The sequence below is a fragment of the Anastrepha obliqua genome, chromosome 3 (assembly GCF_027943255.1).
Source record: "Anastrepha obliqua isolate idAnaObli1 chromosome 3, idAnaObli1_1.0, whole genome shotgun sequence".
Lineage (NCBI taxonomy): Eukaryota > Metazoa > Arthropoda > Insecta > Diptera > Tephritidae > Anastrepha > Anastrepha obliqua.
Window position 1 is genome coordinate 87,168,769 of NC_072894.1, and position 12,260 is coordinate 87,181,028.

Here is a 12,260-nt window from a genome sequence, read left to right on the forward strand (position 1 = left end):
CACAATAAAGCTTCATTTTCAATTATAATAATTTAACATAACAATATTTTGATGTACTTTTTTACTATAATTACAAGAATCAAATTGATTCAACTTATTCCATAATGATGTAGGTTTAATACGCAAAATATATTGTTATTATTATATGGGGATAGTACATAACATTGAGTCAATCAAGTTTAATTTAATCCTCACATCATCAGTCATTGCGCAGCCGTGCAAATATTTGATCTCCTCAAACCAGACTGGATTATCATTGGATATCGATGGAATTATTTTTATAAAATTAGAAGGCTTTGATAACCTCAAACTGATTCAACCACTAACTGAAAAGGTACTCTCGCATCTGCCTGACCTAGAAGGACCTTAAATAATTAGCTCCGGAAATGGAATGCTGGCATGCCTGATGAAATATGGTAGACTGGGATCAACTCCTTCAAAGGCAAGAAATCCTAATGGGCAATAACGACAGATAATAATTTCTCTGATATCACCACTATACCTATACTTGTACATAATTGCCAATAATTTTGATTTATATAAAACACTTTGATGGCTTTCACACGGAGACGTAACGACTTAAGCGTTATGTTCGGGTTTCTGTAACTAAAGTGAGAAATACTTGTTTACGCGCTATTTATTACCCTGCAATACTACTCCATATTCGTTATTAGTGTAAGTGAAAGCATATGCTTTGGAAGTCTCAAAGGCATAGGGTTACATAATTTTTTTATACATACATTTCATGTATGTATGCCCATATGCACTCGTACATATATAAAATATTGTAAATGTAACGTATATGTACTTACACCCATATTCGCGCATATGCACATGTAAACGCGTGTGTGTGATTGAATACATGCTTATCAATAAAAAAAACTTTATAAATGTATGTATATGTGTATAAATTAAATTTCAACATATTAAACTTAAGAGGTAACTTAGTTTTCTTCGGTTTGCTATTAAAACAACAGTGTTTTTTTCGAGTGAACAAATAGATAAAGTGCATTTTAATTACAATTACTGATCAGAAGTACTAATAGTACCTAAACTTAATAAGTGAGTTTTGTTGCACAAAATAAGGATAAATATCTAAGTATTTCACAAACAGCTCCTTCGATTTGACATTTGCAAGTAATTAACTGCTCGTATACTTATACACATATACCTACAGAGTAGTAAACATGGATACATACTTGGATTTCAATATATCTACATATAATAACAGCAATGGAGTTGCTTACCTTCCGAACATAAGAAGGCTTTTCTTTGTCGTCCAAGGGCAACCATTATTGGAACAACTTTTTAGGATGTTTCGATGATTTATGTCCGCAGTATGTTTTAAACCAATAGTTGGTATACTATACCACGTTCAGAAACAATTAGCTACTTAAATTGAAATATCTCTGACAAATATAATGAGAAATGATTTTGATATTTCCAATTCAAATTATGTATATGTAATACAGTGCCTGGATGTCTTATCAACATAATAGGTATTTCATTTGCCTAACTAGGTTTATCCGGTTGTGAAAGAACTGATTATAAAATTCTGAAGGAATAAAATGTACCAAATTAATTTGTTAAAGGTTTGACATACATTGGAAGACGTTGCGGGATATCGAATTGAGAATTAGCCCTCAAGGCTACAGATTTTTTGTTGCTTGTACGAGTATACATATATATCATGTATATCAGATCATTGCAATTATTAACATACGATTGCATAGCTACATAGTAGGTATCAATTACCCAGTAGAATTAAGGATCACCGCATGAGTAACCCCTTGAGAGTACGGCAGTACTCTCCTTTACTCCCTATACTTCTTTGCATAAGCATGCTATTTTGTATATTCGCTTCTTAGATTGTTTGTCCTATGAGGGCGAGTAACGGGAAAACTCCCTTTCAACTCCCAAAAAACCATGAGGGAGTTTTTGTTACCAATTTCATATTCCTCTCAAGCGAGCAACTATAGATTACTCATAAGCAATAAGAATTACTTTAGCAAAGCAGCAAAATGATCTATTTGGGTGAAATAAGACTAGAATGCTTTTTGAGGTTTCATTTAATTCAGACAAAAATTGTCAATAATCTTTTTTATAATAAACGAAGTTGTTTTTCTGTTGCTCAATTGAAAAGACAAAATAACGAAAAAATCTCTTCTATCGCTCCAAAATCATGCCAAAGAGAGTACTCTTTTATTCATCGTTTGAGGAGATCTTACTTGAATTTAAACTGGGTAAAAATAAATCCATTTATAAATTTATTTGTAAGCATGTACGCACAATTTCGTTTATTTATGCAGTAAGAAACCACAATTTCATGTAGAATAATGAATGACACACTTTTTAGCCTGCAGTGAAAGTGATCGTATTCAAACAAAGCAAGTAGGAAAATGCTCAATTCGGGCCGTGCCAAAATTTATATACCCGCGCACTTCTTAATACAATTTTATTTGGCGTGGCTGTTAATTTTGTAAATCAAACAAACTCATAAATGAACGGAAATTTAGTCTCAACACACATTAAGTGGACGTAGGCTTTTATTCGATCTCGATAATATTTATATCGCATATATTTATAAATGAGGTGAAGAGAAATTCGTTATGGAGACGATTTTTAAAATTTTGCTTGAAAAGCATATATTTTTTGGATTCATCATTTGTACCAAATCTGACGTTACGTTTTTTTCTTTTAGAAAAGTATCGTTATATGGGCGGGGGTCTTGGTTATTCACCGAATTCGCCCATTTTCAATACCATCTACCTTGTGCAATGAATAGTATGTGTTTAAGGGAAATATTATATATTAATTTTTGCTCGAGTTATCATACGCACGGGCATCATCATTCTGAAACTTTGGTATATAAATAACTTTTTATACACGGGGTTATTTATTAATTAAATTCTTACAATATTATGTACATAATAATATTTAATTTTTTTAAAATGCAGACCGAGTTAAGCTTTGCTTGAAGCACCGAGTCGAACTCCTAACTCTTAAGAGAGAAAATATAGTGGAAACAGAGCATACAATTAAAACAACAAATTAGTGCATATCATATATCACTTATATATTAGTTTAAAGAAAAATAAATGCACTATTTTCTCGGCAGATGGCTGTAGTGACAGATATCTCGTAAAGTATCCATCAAACAGTATAAAGTTTATGCTCGTTGTCAAGGTGACATTTCACATTACAAAATTCTTTTGCTGTTCATTCCCTTCGAAATTCGGTACATTTTACAGTTTTCTTTTGATGAAGTCAAAAATGCAAGTCAGGGCACTGAAATTGTGAATGGTGTATAGGGCGCCAATACTGGAACAGCTAATTACGTCCAATTTTGGAGTTGTCGATTCCATTCAGGCATTTTTGATGTTAAAGAAAAATGTCGATAAAATCACAGAAATAATCGAAGTTGACTGGCATGTTAGTAGTCGTAGCATCACCAGGAACTAAAGATCCAACAGTTTTAAACCATTTGTGCAAAAATTTTACGCAAAAATAATGGATTTAGTTTTTCCCAAACTATATGCTTATACCTATTTGGTTTATTTTACATATATGGCTACAAGAATGATTGAATAAGAGACTGCGTCTTCCGAAGTCGTTGCGTCGTAAGAGCCCATGAATAAACAAACAAAAGGAAGGAGAACTACTTGTTTGTGAATGTTTTCACGGCAGTCGGTTCTACGTTATCGAAACGACCCGGATTTATATCCGGCCAAGGCCTGTAACTCCAGCAGCATTCCCCGTATGTAAATATGGGGAATGTTTATGCTGCTACAACAACAACTTGTTTGTGAAAAGGAAGAGTAGACAAAAGCAATGCAAACAACCAAACACAAGAAATTCTACGCGCACACACATACTTTCAACTTAACACGGGGCACTTCGTTTTCATTGGTTGGCTTAGTTTAATTCTCATAATTCCCAATATTACCAAGTCATTCGCTGCATTTTCACAAGCATGTAACTTCAGTTTGTTTTGTATTAGAAAGGGAGCTAACGTCAGACTTGTCAAAACCGCGAAAAATAAAGTAACTGTTTTGGCAAGGCGCCGCGTATGATACTCAATCCGCCTTTATGTGGCTTTATACAACCCAAGACGAATCTATTAAATGTGGTATCGGTAAATCATCTGATTTGTTTCCTTTTTTCTTTCCCCGTGTCCTTGTGGCTGTCAGCCCAGAACGAAACAAAGCGAATACAATCTCTTTTTTCCACTTTGCCAGTACTTCGCTTTTTCAATCAAACGTACAAAACATTGTTGTTTAGTTGTCTAGTGCCACCACCTTTAATGAGTGCGCCTTAATACAACGATTATGGGAACTTAATGTAATATCTTTTTGAACAAGTCTCGCGAATATAAAAATTGGAAAATATTTTCGGAAAATGAATAAAAAAAATGCATCGAAAGTGGAACTGACGCTTTAAATTAAACATTTTGGTTTCCTTTTAACTTAGTTGCATACAGTTGTAATTCGTTGACTTTTGCGTAGTCGTTGCTAAACAATTCACGTTAGAAATAACACTCCCTGACGCACAATATTTCACAATACCTTGGCGCAATAGTAAAATGAATTTACCACCACATCATTAATAAGATATATACATATGTTCAATATATGAGCCGTTTATTTTGAAAGTGGTTTAAGTAAATTTTTTCTTAAATTGAGATATTTAAAGGTTTGCGTTTGAATTGTTTCAAAAATATTGTTAACTGGTATTAAGTTGTTTTTATGGCTTTGTGACCTTAAACATGTTAGAATATATTACGTAATACATTTTGCAAACTTTACTAGAAAAATAAGCTGTGTTTCAGAACCTAAAATGGGCTTAAACCACTTTCAAAATTAATGAAATGACTTTGTTGTTCGTGAAAACGAATAAGACCACTTTGTGTTCTTTGTTTAATATTATTATAAGTTAATACGTTTATATAATTCAAATATAATTATTACATGGGGTTGATTAGCAAACAAAACAAAACTTTAGTTTCACTTAGTTTCTAATTAATATTGAACAAATTTTCCAAAATAATTGTATACCTAGTGATTCCTGTAAATAATTATATTTTTAAGGCAAGTTCTTGAAATTATTATTTTAAAGAAATTAAATAATAAAGGGTGATTTTTTAAGAGCTATAGGAAAGTTTTTCAAAAAACACACCTAAAATTCAGAAAAATGCATGAAATTTTTATTTTAATCGATAGTAGAGTCCATAGAATTTAATTTTTGAAGATTATTTCATGCAAATGTTGACCGCGACTGCGCTTCAAATGGTCCATCCGCTTAGTCCAATGTCTGAATAGACATGAGCTGTAACATAGCCCCACAAAAAATAATCTAAAGGCGTTATATCGCACGATGTGGGTGGTCAATTTACAGGCCCCGAACGTGAAATAAAATGGTCACCGAACTCGTCTCTGAACAAGTCCGTTGTTACGCGTGCTGTGTGGCATGTGGCACCGTCTTTCTGAAACCACATGTCATGCAAGTCAAGCTCTTGCATTTTGGGCAAAAAAAAATTGGATATCATTTCACGGTAGCGCTCACCATTCCCAGTTACGTTACGATTCGCAGCATCTTTGAAGAAGTACGGTCCAATGATACCTCCAGCCCATAAACCGCACCAAACTGTGACCTTTTCTTCTGGCTCATTGCAGGTATTTACTAAAATAAAGGGTTTTCCAAAAACAGGTGTTACAGGTGAATGGATTGCGTTATCGAGAGATGATTAAGGATTTTTTATGGCCGGTATTGGATGGTATTGATTTGGACAACGTTTATTTTCAATAAGACGGCGCTACGTGCCATACAAGTAACAAAACCATTGATTTTTTACGGGAAAAGTTTCCGAACCGTGATATCTCTCGAAAAGGTGATCATAATTGGCCACCGAGATCTTGTGACTTAACACCCTGAGTCTTTTTTTTGGGGGGGCACGTGGAAGAGAGGGTCTATGCCAATAGCCCATGGTCGATTCAAGACCTCAAAGATGGAGTTCGTGAGGCTATCGAGCACATAGGGCTGCCACTTTGCAATTCGGTTATGGAAAATTTCATAAAAAGGATATTGTCCTGTAAGCGTGGTCGTGGTGGTCATTTGCCTGATGTTATTATATTTTTCACTATTAACGGCATACCTTCCTCTTTATAATGAAATAAATATTTAATCATTTATATTAAAAAAGGGCATTTTTCTTTGAATAACAAAATAACAACTCCTCTTGGAAAATCCTTTACATTAGGGATACTCGCAATCTGATATTGCAAGTTTACATAGCACATTATCATTGCAACATATAATATAAGTATATATATACATATACATACATATATAATTGGCGCTTACCCCCCTTTTGGAAGTTTGGCCGAGATCCTCCTCCTATTTGTGGTGTTCGTTTTGTTGTTATTCCATTATCATTATATTTGTAATACGCATTACACATTTCATAGCAGGAAATGTGTCAAGATCAAAAACAAAAATAATAAAATGGCAAATAAAAAGAAAAAAACTGAGCAAAAAATGTTGTTGCTAGTTTTGTAACGGCTACTTAATAAAAGTCACTCATAATCCATAGCATATATTATATATTCCACTCCATAATTTTATCCGACCATATACATCGGATTCCAAATACCCCTATTATTCTTTGGAAGATTAAGCACTCACCAAAGTAACGGTTATAATATTTAAACTACCACCGTATATACATATAAAAATTAACGAATCCATTTTGCAGTAAACTGATTTGTTTTCTTTTTGTTTTATTTAAGTGTTGGAGACCGAAGCAATGCATCAGCGAAGCACATCTGAATATGAAACAACCAAAGACTTTGACTCTTATGTTTGTTCACTAAGTTCTGAAATGAAAATTCTTGCCAAAGAAGAGTTACACGAAGACGATAATGTACGCCAGCAAGCATTAAATCAGTTCCGTGAATGGATATCTAAACACCCATCTATCAAGAAGTGCCGCACCGATTCTGTGTTCCTGCTGCGTTTTTTACGCACAAAGAAGTTTTCCGTTCCCGAAGCATGTGAAATGCTTGAACGCTATTTAACGATACGTCAATTATTTCCGCAATGGTTCTCGAAATTGGATATTACAGAACCAGTAATCAGTGAGATTTTTGACAATGGATACATAGTACCACTTCCTCAAAGGGATGAAAATGGCAGACAAATAATACTTTCGGTAGCGAGGAACTTTGATCCTTATAAATATACTTCTGTCCAGATGGCACGCGTGCACTCATTGATTTGCGAAGGCTTGCTAGATGACGAGCAGTCACAAGTGGCTGGTTATGTGTATATCAATGATGAGAGTGGAATAAATATGGGGTTTGCAAGCCTTTGGTCTCTTTCCGATTTAAGAAACATGATTAAATGTATACAAGTAAGTAGAAATGTTTGGCTATTTTGAAAGATAATTAACATCTCTTTGTAGAATTCCACTCCAATGAGGCACAAAGAAACACATTTCATGAATATACCGCATTTCGCAAACCGTATTATCGAATTGGGGGTGTCATTACTTAGTGAAAAATTAAAAAATCGTATAACTGTAAGCTTATTGAATGAACTTAAAAGCGTACTTCTTGAAATTATATTTATTTGTTTAATGCAGGTTCACAAGTCACTTGATGCTTTGAAAGAAAAAATAAACCCTGCAATACTTCCCCAAGAGTATGGTGGAACGATTCCTATGGCTGATATTATTAAGCAATTTAAATTAAAATTGCTACAAAAGCGAGAAGCGATCCTATCCCTTGACGACATGTGCATTGAAATTACCAAATACCCAAATATATCATCAAATAATGGAATAAGTGATGTTGATGTGGGAGTTGTAGGAAGTTTTAGAAAGCTGGAAGTGGATTGAATGATCATGCAACACCTTTTCAAATTAATTATATTTATATTACAAAGCCAATAACGAAGAACTGTACATTTCAATATAATTTTCACCATCATACCAATTTTTAGATTTTTGGTGCGCATTAGTGAAGAACATATACATATACAGGGTGAGCCATCTTTTATGTCGGTATGAAAACATTGAATAACTTTGAAAAAAAAAAAAACTGATCTGTATAAGTGAGGTATTTTTATTTGGTTTGGGTATTTACAATTTATTAAAACTATTTTTTGAATACAATATTAATCAAGTGGCCACCTTTATTAGCAATCACAAACTGCGATCTTTCTTCTGCGTTTGCCATCACCTTGTCAAGCATTTCGGGTTTTATAGCGTCCATTTCGACACGAATGTTTGCCCTAAGCTAGTCAATAGTCTGCGGCTTGTTGGCGTAAACCTTACTTTTTAGATAACCCCACAAAAAGAAGTGCGGGGGTTAAGTCATGTGATCTGGGATGATGATCTTTTGACACTAAATATCCCGAGAATTTTCGTTGCAGAAATTCAATTGTTGCATTCGCAGTGTGGCATAGCGCATCCTGTTGAAACCAGTAACCGTCTAAACCTTTCGCACGCATTTGCGGGCAGACATTATGAGCCAACATCCATCAATATCGGTTTCCATCGACCGTTTCGTTTTCTCGGTAAAAATATGGCCCAATGATGGTTTTGGCGCAAATGCCGGCCTAAACAGTTACTTTCCGGTCATGCAATGGCGTTTCATGGATCTCGTGTGGATTCTCAGTTCCCCAAATGCGGCAATTTTGTTTATTCACGCTCCCAGAGAGGTTAAAATGTGTCGTGTCAGTCATTATAATTTGCTTCCAAAAATTGGGTTCAGTGTCAACCATTCGAACGACTGTTTGGTCGTATTCCAAGCGACGTGAATGGTCTGACAGCAATATTCTTTGTGTCAATTGCACTTTATACAGAAACAAATTTAAATCATCCTTTAAAATGCTGAAATCACTGACGCCAAAATGCTGAGTGCGACGACGATACGACTCTGTTATCTCCTGGGCAACGCTCTGCCTCACTGCTTCAAAAAGTTCATTTTAACATCTTGGTCGTTGATGAACGGCATGTTGACGATCTCCAACTGTCCCGTGCTCAAAAAAAATACCAGTCTAACGGTTAGACGCGATAGAAGTGAAACCTTCCGTAAAACAAACTGAGAGAGAATGAGACGAAAGCAGCATTAGGGGCGGGATAATTATAGGTTCATTATAATATTGCTATAAAGTTCATATTTTATTTTCTTCATTTTATTATTATTCATCCTCAATGTTTTCAATTTCAACAAATGATACGAGTGGCTTATGATAGCTAAAATATGATACAAATGCTTTGGTTCCGATGTTGTCAACATATCTTTGAAATACCGCGTCAATTGTTGTTTTTGATCGTGTTGTCGATTCAGTGCGATTGTTACACATTTTTAAAGTGAATGTTGTATTGAGAAAGTCAATTGAAGGAACCGCTGTGTCCAATGCAAAATTTACGTTAAAATCGCCACTTAAAATCATTGGAACTTTATCGTAATCTTTTCTAAGTATCCGCGATACTTTATTAAATTTTCGTGAATGAATTCCGTGATGCTATTTATTGATTTTTTTTCTGTCGATATTCACGACACTTTTCTGCATTATTTTTCGGCATATTTGCGGTAAATATTTAAAAATGAAAATATTTACGAATATAAAAATATACACGCGGTTGCTATTATGAGCGTCCCCAGCAAAACCTGCGTGACCGAAACTCTAACAGAATTACATTTTTTTGAATGTTACAAACACATATGCACGCAGGTTTTGCTGGGGCGTGACCGAAACTCTAACACAATTACACATATGCACTCGTATTTGTTTGAAAATCGACTTTTTTTTTTTGGTTCTCCGTCACCTTTGGAAAATGTGTAAACAGTAAGCAAACTTTATTCAAATATTTTCCCTCATTTTTGCATCAGTAAAATTAAACAAACGCCGTAGCCGAATGGGTTGGTGCGTGACTACTATTCAGAATTCACAGAGAGAACGTCAGTTCGAATTTCGGTGAAAACACCAAAATTAAGGAAAACTATTTTTCTAATAGCGCTCACCCCTCAGCAGGCAATGGCAAAACACCGAGTGTATTTCTGCCATGAAAAAAAGCTCCTCATAAACATATCATAAAATAAAATAAAATAACTGTATACAAAAATTTTTTTTCTTGTGATTCGAACCAAGGATTTTGGATCGGAAGCTCACATTGCTAGTCGCTCGGCTACCGCGCCATGCTGTCGGCGCTGGCCTAAAAGTTATTTAGTTCGTCGCTACGTTTATAATATATCAACATATAATATAACGCTTCGTAGCCAAGAGTGTCGCTTTTTTCGTTTCACTTTTTCTCAAATCACTCCCAACGATTCTAAAGAAGTTTTCACTTCAAAAATTCGACACCAAACGACGAATAGTATTGTCAGACGGTGTCTGTTTGTCGCGATACTTTTTGCGATATGCGCGTTGAGTTACAACAATAGAACTATTTTCGATGTATAAGCGATCCATGGTTGAAATTGTGCTGAATTGACGTATCGAAAACATGTATGTTGAAGTCGATCGGTTGGTAAATGACAAAGTTATTCAGCGTTTACATACCGACATAAAAGATGGCGCACCCTTAACCCTTCAATGGTGTTTTGAGGATTGTCATACCCCATATATTTTCGTATATCGAAGCGTCGCACTGCTTTGATGTACATACTCGTAGATATGTATGTATTTGAATATAACTTGAAAAGTATGGGGATCCCATTAATACATTTCCACGGATTACTGAACATAGTCTCATAAATATAATAAAAAAAAGAAACAAATCTGAAAGGGGTTTTTTCAAACATTTGCAACTAAAAAATATGTGTTTTTTCACTTTAAAACACAGTACTAATTTTTAAACATTGCATAAATTTCCAAATTTAATCAGTTTACCATTTATACTCAAACCTACAAGTAAACCAATTTTAGAAGACTTGGCGATAATATCCAAAATAATTAGATCACTCTATTATTATTGATTTAAAAATTCGTTACAATTTATTCTGAAATATATACTGCTCAAAAGTAATGTATTGTGATTTGAATTGACCGAAATCTTTATTGGTTTTTCGAAATATTTATTTTAACGTTATGATGCATCGTCGATAAATAAGCATGAATACGTTAAAGATGCTGCATGTTATGATAAACTAGCTGTACCCGGCGCGCGTTGCTACGCCTACAACTAAAATAAATTTAAGTAAAATAACTTTAAAGAAAAATCAGTACACAAATATTCAATTCATTACTGATTTGTTTATTTCGAAAAAATCGGTTGAACGGGGCAGAAGTTGCTACTACTCGCGGATATACAAACAAACATTCATTTTTATATTGAAGAAGACGAAGATATGCTTCAAATAGTCAAATCAAGGTGGAACAAAATATTTGCAAAGTTTTTGGAAGAATTTGGTGAGCAGGGGATATTTTTGATTCCAAGAGATATAATATTTTAATTTTGGGGCCATTAGCTTCGATAAGAAGGTCCTTTATTGAAACATTGAAGTTTTGCTTATCTGATTGATTGTAACGTTGGACATAAATTTAAAATGTGTTTAATTGTGAGATCTTCTGATGCGCAAAATTGGAACGTAATGGCGCGGGTTAAAGCGCCAATAATGGTGATTTTTGTTTTCCCAGTATCGAACTAACTATATTTCTTAAAATGTTAATTATGGCGTATATATTATTTTTATTATTATACATTATATTTATTACACTTTATACAAGTTGATAAGAATTCACTGAATATCAAATATTTACTTATTTATGCTATTTTCCAAGCGAGCAATTGATCTGTGTTCCACACAGAAGACTGGGGCAAATGATGGTGAATAGTGTTTTAGTTATTAAAGTATGTGAAGTATTATCAACAATGCTAATGGCTGTTATATTTTCGCATCTGGAACCATCAGCCCAAAAGGTATTCCAACTGTAACATTTATTCCGTAAGTATGAAAGTGCTGCTGAAATATTGCTGGTGAAGTTTCCTCTTAGTTAAATTTTGATAAATCCATTGAAGTGCCACTTTCCTGTGTTCCCATCCAAGGCGGGTTTCGACCGAAGCATCTAGCATTATTTTTTAGCAGAATATTTAGACTTTTATCGATATTTATTAGGCATTTCGCTGGGGATTCTTTGTGTGATGTATTGCGCCGATGTATGACCATATATAGGGAACCGTTAGGATTGTAGGATTCATATTATTTATTAGAAAATTTTTATTGCTTTCCCGTTTTACGTTGCTTAAACATTTA

The 12,260-nt window shown here is 34.2% G+C and overlaps 1 protein-coding gene across 2 annotated transcripts; it reads left to right on the forward strand.

Annotated features, from left to right (window-relative positions):
- The first annotated feature begins 647 nt into the window (after positions 1-647).
- Positions 648-9,068, forward strand: LOC129243116 (clavesin-2). 2 transcript variants are annotated; one of them, XM_054880259.1, is made up of 4 exons: positions 648-675; positions 6,786-7,408; positions 7,460-7,576; positions 7,640-9,068. In XM_054880259.1, exons 2-4 carry the CDS (start codon positions 6,803-6,805, stop codon positions 7,892-7,894), a joined length of 978 nt encoding a protein of 325 aa, XP_054736234.1. In that variant the 5' UTR covers positions 648-675; positions 6,786-6,802; the 3' UTR covers positions 7,895-9,068. The 2 variants fall into 2 exon arrangements, with proteins under 2 accessions (XP_054736234.1, XP_054736233.1); XM_054880258.1 differs by lacking the exon at positions 648-675 and adding an exon at positions 950-1,062.
- The last annotated feature ends 3,192 nt before the right edge of the window (positions 9,069-12,260 follow it).